The sequence below is a fragment of the Solanum pennellii genome, chromosome 9, assembly GCF_001406875.1.
Source record: "Solanum pennellii chromosome 9, SPENNV200".
Taxonomy (NCBI): Eukaryota; Viridiplantae; Streptophyta; class Magnoliopsida; order Solanales; family Solanaceae; genus Solanum; species Solanum pennellii.
The window spans coordinates 1,154,443-1,172,843 of record NC_028645.1 but is presented as its reverse complement, the minus strand read 5'-3'; the positions used below and the strand labels follow the sequence as shown (position 1 = coordinate 1,172,843).

Here is an 18,401-nt window from a genome sequence, read left to right as displayed (position 1 = left end):
ATATATATATATATATATATATATATATATATATATATATATATATATCAAGGGTATGGGATAAGATTTGGTTGTGTCCGACCACATACGACATCACTTGCACCAATCCGTTGCATAGATTCCTTTCTTCACTCCCCAATGCACGTTAACAAATATCAATCATACAAACGTCGATCGTGATAAGATGGTTCGAGATTTCTTTTTTATTTTTAATTAGGTATATATCAGATTCGAGTTTTTAGGAATGAAAACTTTTTTAAAAAAGTATTACTTCGAGAAATGAAATTTGTAATGAGTGACTTTCGATTTAGTACGACTGCAATATGAGTACCAAACAAATAGCTATATAGTGCTATATTCTACAACTACTATATTATATATAGTTAACCTATTTATTTATTTTATGTACACTAGAGATGTGTTTTTGTTGTCTAATTAAGACATTAATTTACATATCTTTAAAATATTGATTCTAAGAATTATTTGTTGAAAAACGTAGTCCTTAAAACACGTTATAGTGTTACATTTTCAAGATACCTATATATAGTGGCAATATGATAATCTCTATTAGGAGAAAATTATTTGGTCATTAAATATATATATTAGTCTTCGGATATCGATAACAATAATATATTCAGTGAAATTCCATAAGTAAAGTTTAAAGAAACATAAAAGTTATACACAAAAGACTCTCGACTCAAGAATTGTATTTCAAAAACAGTATGAAAAAGGACGTAGAAGTAAGGAAAATATAAGAAATAACATATAATTAAAACTTACATACAAAATAGAAAATATGTTTTATTTAAAATATATATTACTTTTCAAATATATAATAATTAATAATATAGTACTTGAGTATTAATAGAATAATGTAATCAATAATTTGTGAAGATTACAATGGCAAAAAAAGTCCACATTCAATTGATTTAAAAGTTGATGGAATTGGACTTAATTATATTATGATGAGTGAGGAACTATTGATGATATTAATTTGAGGCCAAGCTATAGAAAAAAAAAATTGATCAAAGTTATATACACAAATAATATAAATATCTTTAACCAATAAGTGAGATTCAGATCATTTAAAAAAACATGTATATAGTTATTTTTATTAGGTTATTTATTATATTTATCAAGAATTTTATTTATAATTATAAAATAAAAATAATTTTATCAATAAATATGTTTTTCATTATCGATACATTTAATACGAACTCAGAATAAAATAAATAACCGAAGGAATTTGTTCTAATTTTTTTTATTAGCATTTTTTTAATTTTTCACTTTTTTTTTATTATCTCGACTGATTTGAATTCATGCAACATAATATTCGTTGAACGAGAAGTACTTCCTATTCAAAATTCTTTTAATCTAAAAGTTTTTAATTAAAAATAAAAAATTTTATTCATCTCATTATTTCAATAAAGGATGCCTTTTAAAGGTGCTTAAAACTTTTCTTTGACTAAATTATGTTTTTTGTAATTAAAATATTTGTTATAAGAAAAAGGTTGATGGCTTTTTAAAAATGTAGAAGAATTGGGAAACACAATACAAAGAAGCACGTTATTCCATGGCAAAACATTTCCATTTCTTTGGGACTAAGCACACATGGTCTTGTCTATCTATAATCTATGGCATCCAATGCTAATACTCTCCGTCGCTTCTTCGTTTTAATTTATTTATCTAATTTTTAATTTGATAATAAATATTACTAATAATTTTTCCAAAACAAAAATAATGATCCAATTTTATCTTTGAATTATATAAAATAAAATATTTTTACTTCACAATGAATATTCGTTACTAACTTAAATATTACTCGTATAGTTCATGATTTGATTTTTCTAGTTTTGCTATTGTGTTTGTGTAGAGAGACTAATAGCTCTTGTTTGATTAATAAAAAAAGTTTAATTCTCAAACTAACACTTACAATATAGATTGGGGTTGGAAGAGGATAGAGTGTATCAGGGGCGGACTTACGTGGATTTTCAGGGGGTTCGACGTAAAAAAAATTATATTATACATATATAAGGTAAATTCTTTGTATTTATGAAGATTTATTAATATCGACCCCCCTCATGAAAATGTAAGTTGTAGCATAGTGGTAGATTTCCTTTTATGTTGACACTAGCGTCCGATCCGGGGGCTTGGTCTCCGGTAACGGAACTAACTTTTGTACCTATAAACTATTTACTATTACTTTTTTGGAATTGTGTTTTATTTGACTTATTTATACGTTTATACTTTTATTTTTAAAATTTTTAAATGAAAATTCTGAATTCAATACTGAAATGTACGTAAATCTTACCATTATCATGTAGAGATAGAAAGACACACAAAAAGAACTGAATTATTACTTCAAATAATGAAATTATATTTCTTATTAATTAACTCCAAAAAAATAATAAAATGAGATCTGATTTATAAGATAAGAAAATATATTCTTGCATGGATAACTTGGCCTGGAGCTGTCGGTATGTTTATTATTAAGTACCAAAGTTTGGTCCACATATGCATATTGTAGAGAGGATAATTAAATCCTCTTTCTTTCTAATTAATTCAAAGATTAGGTGTTAAAAGATTCTTGGTTATGACATGAATATTTTTTTAAAAAAAAGTACCATTGTTAAGGTAAAAAGAAATTAATATAACTATACTCGAAACTTAAGAAAAGCGATACATGACAAAAAAAATAGATCAGATACGAACTTATATCAGAAAGGTTTGTATTCATTCGTCTAGCTCTAAAGGAGTGATATTGGATTCTGTAGTAATTCAAACGTCTTTGTTACTCAAGATTATCTCAGATAAACGTCAATTAATCGTTACTCAATAATGATAATGAGAATTATACCATTTTTATGGTAAACAACTTTCTTATAAGTTCGTAAACAAAACAGAAAACAAGAACTTTTTTAAAGAGAAAATGATTGATTTTGGATGTTCGTAGCATTCATTCTCCCATTAGACCGACAGTTTCCCATGAACAACATAATCATAATATATATATACTATTTTATTTTATTTATATATATTAAGGTTAATCAAACTAGATAAATAATATGAATAATGTTTTATACTGATAGTGTATATAATATAAATTCACATAGAGCAATTTTTTTCAAGATATTTATCAAGCATAAATTCATAAAAAATTTAAAATACATCTTATTCTCTAGAAATGAATAGTTTTCTCAAAAAGCTAAAAATATCATTTATGGTAAATATTCTTGTATTGATGGTGTGTATAATTTCACAATACTAATAATAATTGAAAAAGTTGGAGATATTTACATATATATTCAAATCAAAAACTCTATCCGCATCCCTCATCCAACAAGAAAATATAATTACGAGCGATAGCGAAACCAAGCCATCGTAATAGCAAATGGCTTACTTACAACATATCAATGTATCAGAAAACATTAGACTGGCAATTTTATGTGGTCAAGGGCAAAATATTAGCAAATTGAGGAAACTAATATTAAGCCTATTCATATCACAAATTACAGAAATCACCTTGTTATCTCAAAATTTTCAAGAATTGTAAGTAGTATTAAAAATGCAACATGGTACACTAATAACAGCAAAATTTAACTTAAAGCATTTTAAAAAATGAAAAAAGATATAGGGGCAAAATGTATTGAACAATCAAGGCACAACATGATGAAATTACTCCAATTATAGTGCCTCCATTTGACGTATGAGACGCTCAATATTTTCTTCGAATGATTCCAGTTCTTGCTTGAGGGCACCAAGTTTCAATGTATTTTCTTCGTGAACGTTAGCACGAACTTTCTCTTTGTAGCCAGAGGTACTCATGGTTTTGGTTAAGGTTTCATATTGCCTGCAAAAGAATAAAAGGATGGTACAATGACACAAATTGAACAGCTAGTAAACTTCACAAATTAAATTGACTCAAATTTCACGATATCTAACTTCAGCCCACTTTTGAACGAATACAACTGAATGATGCACTAGCTGAACAAAATTGAGTACAATTCATGATTCCAGACCATCACTACGTTAAATTGATGAATATTTGGAAAAAAGAGTAATATCTAGTGAAAAATGTAAAGATAGATCTAGGACCTAACTCAACCCTAAAAACTAGCTTATGAGTGGAGGAGGATTGTCCTAGTCCATATAACGAGACCAATTGGCCGTCATCCTTTTTTCAATATGGGACTTCTTAACACCCCTCACACACTCAGACCTCGTTATCGGGAGCTTGGACAATACAATAGAAGGCCCCAACATCGGTGAATGAAGAATTGGGATGGGCTTGGCTCTAAAACCATGTAAAGATGGATCTTGGGCTTAACCCCAAAAACTTATGAGGGGGTGATTGTCCAAGTCCATATAACAAGACCAATTGCCAACCCTTTTCCGATGTGGGACTTCTTAACAAGAAACAAGACTGATCTTTTACACATTTTCCTAATTCAACCAGAATCTTTCTCAACATAATGACTCCACGGCTTACCTGATTGGAACTTTCCTCGAGTTTCAGTAACTCATAAAACTAAAGACGATCACAAATTTCCTGTTTTTGTAAGTTGAAATGCCTTATATACTGATTCAATCCATGTTGCTCAGACTCTCCAAAAATGTTGTTGCACCCTATCAGATCCTCCAAAAATGTATTACTCTTGGAGGATCCGACATGCATCTATCAACATATTTGAAGAGTTCAAACAACATAGGATTCAACATTGCTTTTACTTCTCTTCTACACAAAAAGCTAATTTTATTTCATTGCCTGACAAGAAAAAGAGTCTCGCTCCGAGGAAAGCAATTGAAAGGCACTTATTCATCTAGCCAGAAAATCATTTTGTAGTAAATAGTCCAGACTTCAAAATTTCACTTACTTTCTCGTCTCCTCTCTCTTCTTTTTGAGCCTTTCAACTTCAGCCTCAGGGTTAATGACAGTCCCCTTATCCTCCAGAAAAACTGTGATTGATTCATCCACCACTTCTGTCAGCCATTGAGTTGGAGCTGCATCAGTGTCACTTGAGACCTGATGAAGATTAGAGCAAGAAATAAAGATTCAGCAAAATGAGGAAAAATAATAAAAAATAACATGCATGAACTATGATATTGTCAGCAAATATGAATCATCTAATTCCATTTTTCCCTGAAAAGGCAAAGGTTTCAATTGATTGTGTCCTCGACTAAGAACATGTTGGGGCAAGGTTGTTGTTGATCATGACCTGATGACTGGCCATTAAGGATGTTTGAAGATATCCAGCTTCATATCATGTGGAAGAGGAAAGGTAAACAACTAAATAGGGATGTTGAAGATTCTCTACTTTTTGGGAAGATGAGGATGAATAACATGTTTTTGATACAATTTGGAAACTAAGTTGCGCTGACTCTTCACTTTTGGTGCCACACCCGTGTTGGAATCTCCAAAAATACACTACTTTTGGAGAATCCAACATGCACCGTTGACATTTTGGAAGAGCCTGAGCAACATAGATTGGAAAACAATAGAACTAGTATTTGAGAGTGTTGTTGTGCAATGCACATCAAAACAGCATACATTGGTTGGACAATGTTTCCAGCTAATATGTGCATTCAATTGAAATACAAGTATAAGCCATTTTTCTCAAAACAGTTTATAAATAAGCAACATTAGCAATCTAATTTGTTTTCTTATTTCAAAACTGAGAAGACAACACAAGGAAGACATTAAAAAGCCTTGAATCAAAGAGAACCAAACCAGACATAGAAAGAGATACCTTCAAAGATGACAGTGTAGCTAAAGTAGAAATCTCAAGTTCGCGGCTTTTTATGATCTCCACAGTATCATTTGTCCGGCAAAGCACAAACGCTTCTCGCCTGTGGACAGCACGATCACCACCATTAGTTTGGAAAGTTAAATGTCCTAATTGGATTTATGAGAACATTTTTTCAAGTCATACGAAAAAAGCTTAACATATAAATCTCTCTTGCAATCATTAACATATATCAAGGGTGCATGACTGAATGAATGACTCACAAACACATAGTCAAACAGATTACAGCACACTGGTATCCTTCATCCAAGTGTTATACATGATGTATATCGTGGAATTTGGGATAGGTCCTCCAAAAGAAATTACAACTGAACAGAAAAATACCAATAGCTGCAAGTATGAAAGCTGGCGAAGTGAATTACAATTTTCTAAAGATGGACAAGAAAGAGTGATACCTCAAACAACTTAGATGAGAGGTTGGATTAGGAATGAAGAAATTAACTAATTCATAGATTGTCGATTATATCATGAAAGGCACTTGAATGGTTGAGCCTTCTTTATTTGCATTGTACTCTCACCCCACTTGTGTGTACTTTAAGTGCTTCCACTTTTAAGAACAAACTTGCATTTCCACCACTTCCAAGATAAATTCAACCTTTTCACATCTGTCATCTCTAATAGTCAAAAAGCCATATTGAATGACGACATATTCAATCCCATTAAACACGAAATGGAATTAACATTCTCGTTATCCACCCTAATACTTTTTTTTCATTCAAAAACAATTCCTATGGTACTTCAACCATTCTTATGAGGACAGTTTACACATGTTCACAAAATTTTGGCTTAATGCTCAACAGACAAAAAAAATTGAATGACATCTATAACATAAACTTCACATACAAAGAGATTCATGAAGAAAACCAGAAATACCATTTGAAATGCTTTTTATATATGGAAATTATAAGTGACCCAGGAGACAGATACACCCAATTGTTTACCTTGCAAATCTCTCCTTTGGAGGCAACAATGCCCTCTTCGACCTCAGTCCTCTAACAATGGATGACACCTTTTCCATCTCAGTTTCCACATTATCATTATTCCAGCTCTGAAAAATTGAAGAGACGTAAAGCAACATGGTCATTAGACAATACAAGAATCAAGTAGCAGCTGGCATGGAGCATTATATTAAGTCTTGTTTTCTACAACTAGACTTGTCTTGATAAGCTCGCACTATACTAAGTCCTGTTTTCTACTACTAGACTCGTGTTGATAAGCTGCTTGTTTCAGATCCTCAAGCAAGTTAACATATTTCAAATATGTATTCTTGCAAAATGAATTGTCTACATGGTTTTCTTTTCACAGATACTAGATGAGAAGTCTAACATCGTACATGCATGATTCTAAACTGATTTTTCAGAAACAGATCATATACCTAAGTTTAGAGTAACCAAGACACTATATCATCATGCAAAACCAACAGCAAGAAGAAGAGGAAAAGAAGGAAAAGAAACTACACTTCAGTCCGAGTCAACTGAAAAGAAAAAGTTAACACCAAAACTTACTTAACAGTTAACAGCCACCAACAAAGGTAATATGTCTATTTGCTAGTTCTAGACATTTAAAAATTTTAATTAGATCATACCTCTACATATGAAGGATAATCACTTATCACTATAGATTCTTTCTTTATAGAATCCCCGCTAGCAGGAAGGCGCTGCCATAATTCTTCGGTGACAAAAGGCATAAATGGATGGAGTAATCTCAACCCGTTATCTAAGCAAAGCCACAAGGTGTCCTGAGCAGATCTTCTTGCAGATACAAATTCTGGATTATCACCAGTGAAGTATGGCTTGATTACTTCTATAAACACATCACACAACTGAAACTGCCACCAAGAATATACTGCTGTTGCTGCATCGGAGAAATCATAAGATTCCAGGGATGAGACAGTTCTTGCTATGGCCTTGTTAAGTGCTGAGAGTATCCACTGGCAGCTAAAAGGCATTTCATGAGGAACTATCTTTGTTGGAGGGGTGTAATCTTCACCCAATTTACTCATGGCAAACCTAATGGCATTCCACAGTTTGTTACACCATTGACGATAACCAACCACTCTCTGAATATCAAGATTGATCTTATCGGACTGGAAGGACAACTTAAGAAAGTTAGCAATATCCAAAGAAAGTCAAAAGAAACAGCTTATTAAATATTAAGACACAAATGTGACAAACCTGGGCAGTGTATGAGACAAGGGCAAATCGAAGAGCATCTGCACCACATTCAGGAATACCATCAGGAAAGTCCTTTGCCTGTCCCTCTTTTGCCCTCTCAAATTCTTTTGCGTCTAGGTTACCCTCCTTTAATCTCTTATGAAGACCATCAAGTGTGATTCCATTAATAACTTCAAGGGGATCAATAACATTTCCCAACGACTTCGACATCTTACGCCCATGAGCATCGCGGATCATTGGATGCAAATAAACCTACAAATCATTTTAAAATGAATAGATTTGTTATGATGACAGCAGAACGGTCAAGTTATACAACTACTTCGTGTAGATAAAAAATGAACTACTAAATATAACTTTCGTAGCCAATATCTCTACTTAATATTCAATGTCAAGGACTGAGACCAACAACAACAAATCCAGTATAATCCCACAAGTGGAGTGAGGGTAAGATGTATGCAGCCTTACCCCTACCCCTACCTTTATGGAATAGAGAGGTTGTTTCTGATTTGACCCTCAGTAACCCACCTCCTTAATCCGGGCTTGGGACCAGCAATGTGAGCAAGCTCACAGAGTCAGTTTTAAGGAGTAAAAAAACCATAAATCAAGGAACCAGAACTATCTTGGTGAACACGATCCCTAAAATAGATTCAAAGAATCAAAATATAGCATAAAGCTCAACAAGAAAAAAGGTTTTCCATATTAGGGAGATTAGGTTTGCTAACCTTTGAAAATGGTAGATCACCGCCCAGCTTTATTCCCAACATTACCATTCGTGCGACCCAGAAGAAGAGAATATCATGTCCGGTTTCAAGAACTGAAGTTGGATAAAATGTTTTGAAATCTGCAGTATTATCTGGCCACCCCAATACAGATAATGGGAAAAGACCAGACGAAAACCAGGTATCCAGCACATCTGGATCTTGAGAGAGCTCAACAATCTTCTTCCCCGAAAATTTCCTAGAAGCCAAATCTCGAGCTTCTTCTTCATTTCTAGCAACAATCCAGTGATCGTCAGACACACCAAATTCCTTCTGCTTATCATCACTCAGTGTGACATACCAAGCAGGAATACGATGACCCCACCAAAGTTGCCTTGAGATGCACCAATCACGAATATTCTCAAGCCATCTGCATGTTCACCACATAAGTCTTCATGACATAGAGGACAAAAGATTTTGAAGCAGATGATGCATCAAGAAATGAGAAAATGGCACAAAATATCCTGTATAAAGTTCATTTTATGAAAGTATCCTGTATTAAGTGTATCATTGAATCCATAACAAAAATCACAACCAAGTTTTTTGCATGTATGCGTTGATGTCTAATGAGATACTGGCACAAAAGTAAATGATAGCATATCCATTGCCGCAATGAAGAAAAGACGATATCAATTAGAAACTAAAACACAGTGCATCAAATTACACCAGTGTACATATGTATAGGGTCGTAGAGACCACAGCACAAATTGATGTCTCATTTGAACCCTAGCATTTATTCAACCTTTTTTTTTAATCCAAAATTACCTTCTCCATTCAGCAGCATATTGCTTTGGGATGATCTCCAGTTTCTGATTATCCTCATCCACAACAGCATCCAAAGCCTGCTTGGCCATAATTTTGCAGTTGACAAACCATTGAGGCTTTATAAGAGGCTCCACTACATCATTGCTTCTTGAACAAATCCCAAGGCGCATCTCATTATTCTTAGCACCCCTGTAGAGACCCTGTAACACATAAGTCAAAGTCAATGCATCTTAGCCACAGAGAACTCAAATCATCCCAGGTCACAATTTTCGATATAAAATCCTTAAGCCCAACGTTATGTAGCACAGTTTCTTCTACGGGGTATCCTCAAATCTAACCATGCTTTCATAGGTCATAACTTAAGCACGATTCAAAAGACTCGAGAACTCAGAGAGCTAAAAGTGAGACACAATGTTATATAGCAAAAAGAAAAAGTTGGAACAGTGTGCTTTACCCAATTCCAAGTAATTAAAATACTCAAAATCTATTGTAATTTATGTTATGAAGTTCTACTAGGTTAAGGAAAAAAAAAACACAAACAGGAAAGGCCTGGGCTCTTGTTGAAACTGAATTTAAAAAATGGAAGATCAATACCAAGGCTTCCGGAAATCAATTAATAGATCCTCTGCTACTGTGGCCCTGGCACAAAACTTGTTTCCACTGATAAGCTATGCATGCAGCTGACACCAAAAGTGGCTCAGCCAACATTCATTCACAAACCTTGTAGTAAATAAGACTACTCAACCACGAAACTAATTGGCTTGTAAGGCATTTATATATTGTACCGTTGGCTCTATCTATTCACTGAATTTGTTTTATTGCAGTTTATATTTTAAATAGGTTCCAGTGATCATTAAAATTGTAGTTTCATGCATGCAGCTGACGCCAAAAGTGGCTCAGCCCAACATTCATGCACAAACCTTGTAGCAAATAACACTGCTCAACCATGAAAACTAATTGGCTTGTAAGACATTTATCTATTGTACCGTTGGCTCTATCTATTCACTGAATTTGTTTTATTGCAATTTATATTTTAACTAGGTTCCAGCGATCATTAAATTGTAGTTTATTAACATTATTTGCAACAAAATTTGTATTTAGTTGTTCATGGATTTGACAACTTGAAATTTGTAAAAGTTGGGTAGGATAATTTTACTGTGTAAAGGTTGCGTAGGATAATTTTACTGTGTCTAAGCATGTAAAAGCTCTTGGATGTACCAAACAGAATTAGTTAATAAGAAATAAACTAAAGCATGTTAGCTCAGGTTGTAGTGTTGTACTTTAGTTCATACATCCATAATGTGGGCTTGCGTCATACTTTCATATAGCATATATGTTTTTGGTTAGGTACATACTGATAAAGGTTTTTGGTTAGGAACATAACTAATCCCTCTGTATAGCAAATTGGAATTCCATATGAAGTATACTTATATACTAGGCTTCCATTACCTCTGGAGCATAATGCTACAGAATGGTCATAAACACAATGCCCAATAGCATGTTTTAAGCATGGGCAACACATGTACAAGACAAATCTTACATTGCCAAAATGCTTTTTTCATTTATGTTGATACATGCTGTAGAGCAAGGAGATAGAAGAGTGGAGAGGGATAGCTAGGGGGTGAAAGAAGGTAGGGGTAATATTGTGGTGAATTGGAGGAAAGGTCAGGTGGTGAAAGGGACAGAGGGCCAGAGGCAAAGGGGTAAAGGGATGGGGAAAGCAGAAGATTGTGGTTCATAGAAGTTGAAGATATTGTCGTGGAACATGAGGGAAACGAATGATCTGAACAAAAGAGCTTTCGTCAACCCATCTGTTAGATGACGGGCGCATTTTGTAGAGAATCCTCTATTGATGTCGTCTCTACTTTATTTTTTCTTTTCTGATGATGGTGAGGGCATGCTCGCACGCACACACCTCAACTATTCCATTATGGTTCTCCCCACTTCATCTACATGTAGTTCTACTTTTTATATGCCTCTTACAGTTTTTTTCCAAATAATAATAGAAGTATTTACCTTATCAAAAGAATACCTTACATTTTCCAAGATACGAATGTTGGTCCAAATGGAGAGGGACTATGTAGATGAGGACCAAACATTTATGAAAATTATGTTTATGAAGTCCTTCTTATATATACTTATATTGGATAGACATGGGTATATACATGGATATCTCAGAAGGAAGTGGGTCCATCACATCCATGGATCTTTTATATGTGAGACAACATAAATTAGAACAAATTTGTGTATCAATACATGCATGCAGTCTATTAACATTTTATTTCCAGCTAAAACAGTACAGAAAAGTAATGAAGATACCTTTTCTTTTAAAGCTTCTGTTACAGCGACACGAGCTTTGAAACGAGGCATTCCTTCAAAGTCTGGACCAGCATTGCTATTTATATTCCCATCATCAGTAAAAATACTTATGAATTCTAGTTTGTGACGCTGTCCAACCTCAAAATCATTTGGGTCATGGGCTGGAGTTATCTGCCAGGATATTCAAAGAATGGTCCATAAGCAATGATGAGTACTTGAGACGCCACAATTATTTCACCACATTCAGAACATAATGATATAGAATACCTTAACAGCACCAGTCCCAAAGTTCATATCTACAAGTATATCATCACAAACTATTGGAAGCTTTCTTCCATTGAATGGATGAATAGCAAATTTCCCGTGAAGGTGACTGTATCTTTTGTCTTCAGGATGTATAGCAATTGCAGTATCACCAAGCATAGTTTCAATTCTGGTGGTCGCCACAACAATTTCACCAAGATCGCCTTCTAAGGGGTAAGCAAATGAGGTCAGCAACCCGAACTCCACAGGTTCTTCATATCCAGGAACATTCAGAAGTGTCCTCTCTTTGATGTCTGTATATTCAACCTACAAACAGCAAGCAACTTTCAACGGTGAATAAGGATATATTTACCACAACATCTTAGACTTGATTCATCATGACTCACCTCAATATCAGAGATTGCAGTACGCAAGACACAATCCCAATGCACCATACGTGGAGCCCTTGATAGATGATAACAAGGTTAAATGTAGAGCCAAAATTATTTCAAGAAACCTTCACTCAAGAATATGCTATACATGCACATAATGAGGAGATGAGGCAGACAAAGAAAATAAAGGAGCTGCATACCTGTATATAAGACCTTCATTGGAAAGCCTAACAAATGCTTCAGTTACAGCCTTAGACCTTTTCTCATCCATGGTAAAGCACTGATTTTACAGAACATGTGTTAGAGCACAACAAATAAGAATGGTACAACTACTTCGGGATTTTCCCAACACAGGGAAGAAAAGGTTAAACTCGCGGTTCATACCTCACGAGACCAATCAAGTGACGCACCCAGGCGACGTAATTGCTTTAGTATGGTACCCCCGTACTCATTCTTCCAATTCCAGACCTACAAAAACCTTAGCGAGTACAGTTAATATTACAATTAACAAAATAAACCTATGTGTGCAAAGAATTGTTAAAATTAGCACTTGCTTTTCTTTATTTAAATCTTCAAAAGAAGACACCTTGTTCCAGACTGAGAAAGTGGCCAAAATTGGAAAGATCTTATTTGCTTGAAAACAACAATTGGAAGGATATTATAGTCATTGAAATGATTTTTATGGGATGAAAAACAAATAATCATAGACTTCAAAATAAGCACAAGACGTGAAATAAGGTGTTAGCAGTATATACTCACCTCAGCAACGAACTTCTCCCGACCAATATCATGTCTAGTCAAATTCCTTTCTCGCATGATCTTCTTCTCCACAACAACCTAGATTCACCATCCACGATGCACACTTAGAAAATAGTAGATAAACAACATAAAAGAACATGTTATTATAGGTAAAGATAAACTTAACACCCTAGAACGATGTTTGAAGTCAGGATTTGATATGTTCGAAACACAACCTGAGTTGCTATCCCAGCATGATCCATCCCGGGGACCCACAAGGTGTTGTATCCAGACATTCTCCGCCAACGAATAATAGTATCCTGGACACAAAGGTAAATACAAATCTGTATAAGCGGAAGAACACTCAGAGAACTAGGCCCAGTGATTCTGAATTTTGATACCTCGATGGCAGCAGTAAGTGCATGTCCTATATGGAGAGCACCAGTCACATTTGGTGGGGGCAAGACCTGCATTTAGATGTAGAGGTAAGCAGCTTGGGAGAAAGAAGTCCAAGCTTAGACCAGGAACACAGTAACAAACAAGATTTTCATTTCAACTTAGTTTCTTCCAAATTATTAATCCAATTTTCCAAGTGATTGTCCAATGAAAATACCAGTTAAGTTCTTCATTATAGTACTCTTTATAGAGTTATTTTACTTTTGACTCCACATGAGCATTCACTGTAAGTAAGTAAATCAGAGTGTCATTGACGACATGATATTCCATCCAGGCAGCCATTTGGTGGGCAATCCAAGGAGAAAGCAACTTCAGAAATTTTTTAGACAAAAAGTATTTTATACTTCGAGCCCATTTGGATTGGCTTAAAGAAGTAGCTTTTAAGTCAAAAATAAAAATTCAAACGGAAATGACTTTAAGTCAAAAAATAAAAAGGAGGGGAAGACCTACTTATGGTTTTTGACTTATTTTAAGTCATTTTAAACTCATCTTAAGTCATGTTTGACCTTGTTTAACACTTCCCAACTTATTATAAGTCATTTTTGACTTATTTTAAGTTGATTTTTTATATTTGCCAACCACTTCCGGGAGTCAAAAATTGACTTAAAAGTAGGTTTGACCAGCTTTTAAGCCAATACAAACACCATCTTAATCTTATGTTCAATTGTATTCTTTGCTTACTTTTTGGAACAAGTTGGCTGTTATAAATGATTTTGACTGCCATGTATGGTTTTATTAGCTCACTGCAGAATCATCTAACTATAACTTGTTTCCCCAACTGAAATCACCAGCCAAATTGTTTCTGTTCTTAATAAAATTTCACCTAATCCAAACTCCAAAGAGGGTAAACGAATTTCCCTCTTAACTGGCATAATAGCACCATCCACTGTAAAATCCTAGAGAAATGATCTATTGAAATTGACAAAGTGTCCAAGTACTCCAGGATAATGAACAACTGAGGAAGGGAGAAGAGAATAGGTTTCCAAACCCACATCATGACACCAAAACAGAATATGAGAAGTTAAGATTAACAAAACTGTCCGAGAGTACTTGAGGAAAATGAGCAACTGAAAATTCTCTTCCTCATTAGCAACTTCGAAATTGTTAAGGGTACTTTTGTGATCCATGAGAAAGAGGGTAGAAAATAGGTTTCCGAGCCCACCTCATGGAACCAAATCAAGTTAAGATATCAAATGAAAAGGTCTAGCTGTACGAACATAAATTCAAAACATTAACATCCCAGCAAGTAAAAATTGTCATATACCATGAGTACCAACTTGTGCTTCTCCTTAAATATTATCCTAAGAACTCGAACTACAAATAGTTGCATTTTTGTAGATGAACCAAGCTCCTTATAGATCCTTATAGATCCTATATGTCCTAAATATCATTCACACCAAATGCATCAATTTAAACAACAGCACAAGATGTCAGAAGATAAACTCACAATCACAAAAGGTGGTTTAGCGCTGTTTGGGTCTGCAACAAAGAAATTGGACTTTTCCCACCACGCATACCACCTAGTCAGGTTAGCATAAAGAATCATAACAGTGTGCTAACAATAGAATCTTTGTCTGAATCAGTAAATTGAAAAGTTAAGGTAAGCCAATTTCGAACTCACGATTTCTCTACAGCACTGGGATTAAAAGTCTTTGCCATTTCTCGGGAGAGTTTCTTCTTCTCCCCCAGACGTGTTTCTGGATCAACAAAATCCTCAGGGTTCTCCTCTCCACCATCCCTTTTTGAGCTCTTCTTCTTAGCAGTCTTTGACACAGCGGAGCTGGCTTGTGCCTTAATTAATACAGACAAACCAAGTCAGAGAAGCTTGGAAAAAGCAGAAATCATATTAGTGTAACAAGAAATTTCATTATTTCATCATTGTCCAGACTTGCTGGATGTATTGGCAGTGGTACCGAGAGTTGGCAATTCCTGTTCCTCAATCAGTATATCGCAAACAGCATAACAGAGATAGCTAAGAGCAATTCCACCAAGCCATGCATTTAAGAAGTACACAAGTATCAAACATAATTAGATAAATAAACAAAGTAGTTTTACCTGTTTTGCTGCTTCCGCTTTTTGAGCAGCCTTGAGTTTTTTCAACTCTTTCTCTCTAGCCTGCCAAACAATAAACACAAAGGGACCACTTAGATATTCTGAATCAATCAAATAACTGAGTCAATCATAAGTTAGAGTTGAATATCACTGAAATAACGATTGTAACAAGGAATTGATCGTATAAAAGCCAAAACATAGTATCGAATTGCAATAATTCAATCTGAGGAATCATCCATCACAGCAAAATCCAAAAAAAAAAGTAATCTACAGACCTTTTCTTCTTTCTTCTTCTTCTTCTCCAGCTCTTCAGGTGTCAATTGTTTTCCTTCTGATGCTGCTGCCTATCAAATACTCAAAGTCAATCAAAAAGCAAGCTCAATAAAGAAAAATCACAATGTGTATTACAATAACTACCTCCGGTTTGCAATTTTTCACTGTCTCCTGTGATTTACTCTCCGACTCAGCCTACAATCATTTCAATTCATTCATATAAAGCACAGGAAGTTTGAATTTTCAGAAATGAAATCAATGAGTATACGAAAAAATCTCACCATATTATCGGGTTTAGAAGAGAAAATACGACGTCGGAGATGAGAAAAGTTCGTTGGAAATTGCCGCCGGCGGCCGATGGAGGTGGTGGACTGAGTTAGTGAATATTGGGAGGCTTTGACGAGTACCCTAAGGTAAGCCGTTATGAAGTTTAGATGAAGTTCCAAAAGAACGTCTGTGGGAAAAAAAATGCGATTATATATATTAGGCCCAATAATTTGGGCTTAACAATGAGCCCAAATTGAAATTATTATGCAATTTAAAACAATTCGAAACAAAATAAAATTAGATAAAAGATTTGCAAAATTAGCATATTCTTCAAAAATTCCTACTATTTGAAAAAATCATGTACTCAATGTATCGGGACGTCAAGTGATGTATTCGAAATTGAGCGAAGCGTAAGGACGTTGAGCGATATATCCGAAATTGAGAAATTGTGTATAAGGACGTTTAGTAGAGTACCAGAAACTGAGACGCGGTGTATTGGATTATTTTGAGATGTATCCGAAACTGAATGCGTTTTATGCGTAAATTACTCTTTATGCATAAAATGCATTCAGTGAATGTGTTTTATGAGTAAATTACTATATTGTCCCTACTTTTTATGTATAAAACGTGTTCATTGAATGCAATTTATGTACAATATTATGTATGCTCTTATAAATTATTGAATTTACTATATTACCCCTAATTTTTAGGGTAACTTTCACATATAGCAAACACAAAATTTATAGTTGTATGTTATAGCAAAGTTTGCATAATTGCGCTCTATAGCAAACACATATATGTATAATTCGCTATACATATACAATTGAAGCGAATTGTATAGAATAAGAAAGAGAGAAATTATATACAATTTGAATTTGTATTAAATGAGAAAGAGAGAAAGGCAAAAGAGACTTGGGCAGAGAATATACAATTAAACCAAATTGTATAAAACGAGAAAGAGAGAAATTATATACAATTTAAACTTGTATAAAACGAGAAAGAGAGAAAGGTAAAAGAAACTGGGCACGAGATTATTTTTATTGTATAATTATAAGTGTATCAGACGAAAATATATATATTTGCATGTGTATATACAATTTTCTCTCGCTTTATACAAACAGAAACACAATTTATACATTTCGTTTCTGTTTGTATAAGCAAGGGAAGCGAGGGTGGCGAATGAGATTAGGGAGGTGGCGAGCGAGATATGGGAGAGGAAAATGAAAATATATGTATTTATACAATTTCCTCTCGCTTTATACAAACAAACACAAACACAACACACATTTTATACATTTGTATTTGTATAAAAAGCGAAAGAGAAGGGCGAGATTCCACCAAATAGAATAATGGAAATAGCTATAATTTTCGATAAGGTACAATTAAATTAAAGTATATTTATAACATTTAATTTGAATTAATAATTTCCTATTTTATACAATTTTCCAATTAAATACTCCTACTTGGTAATTTTCTTAACTTGACACCAAATCAAGTTATGTCAACCCATAAGTCGGGATTCTTTCATTATTTTACTTTATTTTTAGTAATTCTTTTCTCTCTTAAGATTCTTCACTTTTTAATTCTTAATAACCTTTTTAACAAAAAATAATAATAATAATCTAAATTGTTGGTTTTTTGCGTACACATAGGATAAGCTTCATTTAATATAATTATTATTTATTTGTGAATGAAGATATAAATCACACTTAAGCAAAATTTGTAATTGAAAAAATATGTAATAAATTTTAAATTGAGTCTCTCCTTAATTTGGACTCTCATCATAGCAATCTTTGATAATTTGATTTTTTAAGTATTTTAAATAACAAAACTTATTCATTGTTATTAATTGTGCCAAGTTTATTTAAATTTAAAACAATAAAATATCACGAGTCTTACGTATACTCCTTTTTTACTTGAGTATATTAATTTTATATTATCTTTTTTAACATATTAATTAACCATAATATATAGTTACGTGTAAACTAATATTGACAAAGCGCGGAAATTAAATTATTACTAGTGTTTGGGAGGAAAAGAAATATGAAAAAAGCAATTGTCAATAAATGTAAATAATTTTTTCTTCGATTAGTATATTATTTTTTATGAGACCAAAAGAAGAAGAAGAAGAAAAGATAGTAATATATTTGACTTCTATGC

At 33.6% G+C, this 18,401-nt stretch overlaps 1 protein-coding gene across 1 annotated transcript; it reads right to left on the bottom strand.

Moving 5' to 3' along the window:
* Window positions 1-3,416: 3,416 nt before the first annotated feature.
* Window positions 3,417-16,427, bottom strand: LOC107031112 (valine--tRNA ligase, mitochondrial 1). The gene is made up of 22 exons (XM_015232336.2): window positions 16,256-16,427; window positions 16,119-16,169; window positions 15,977-16,045; window positions 15,705-15,764; window positions 15,271-15,440; window positions 15,097-15,169; window positions 13,595-13,660; window positions 13,430-13,513; window positions 13,215-13,292; window positions 12,840-12,923; window positions 12,656-12,735; window positions 12,471-12,528; window positions 12,088-12,390; window positions 11,821-11,991; window positions 9,502-9,701; window positions 8,701-9,106; window positions 7,979-8,230; window positions 7,390-7,890; window positions 6,746-6,852; window positions 5,748-5,847; window positions 4,875-5,023; window positions 3,417-3,850 (listed from the first exon to the last, which is right to left on the bottom strand). Exons 1-22 carry the CDS (start codon window positions 16,256-16,258, stop codon window positions 3,685-3,687), a joined length of 3,231 nt encoding a protein of 1,076 aa, XP_015087822.1. The 5' UTR covers window positions 16,259-16,427; the 3' UTR covers window positions 3,417-3,684.
* Between the last annotated feature and the right edge of the window lie 1,974 nt (window positions 16,428-18,401).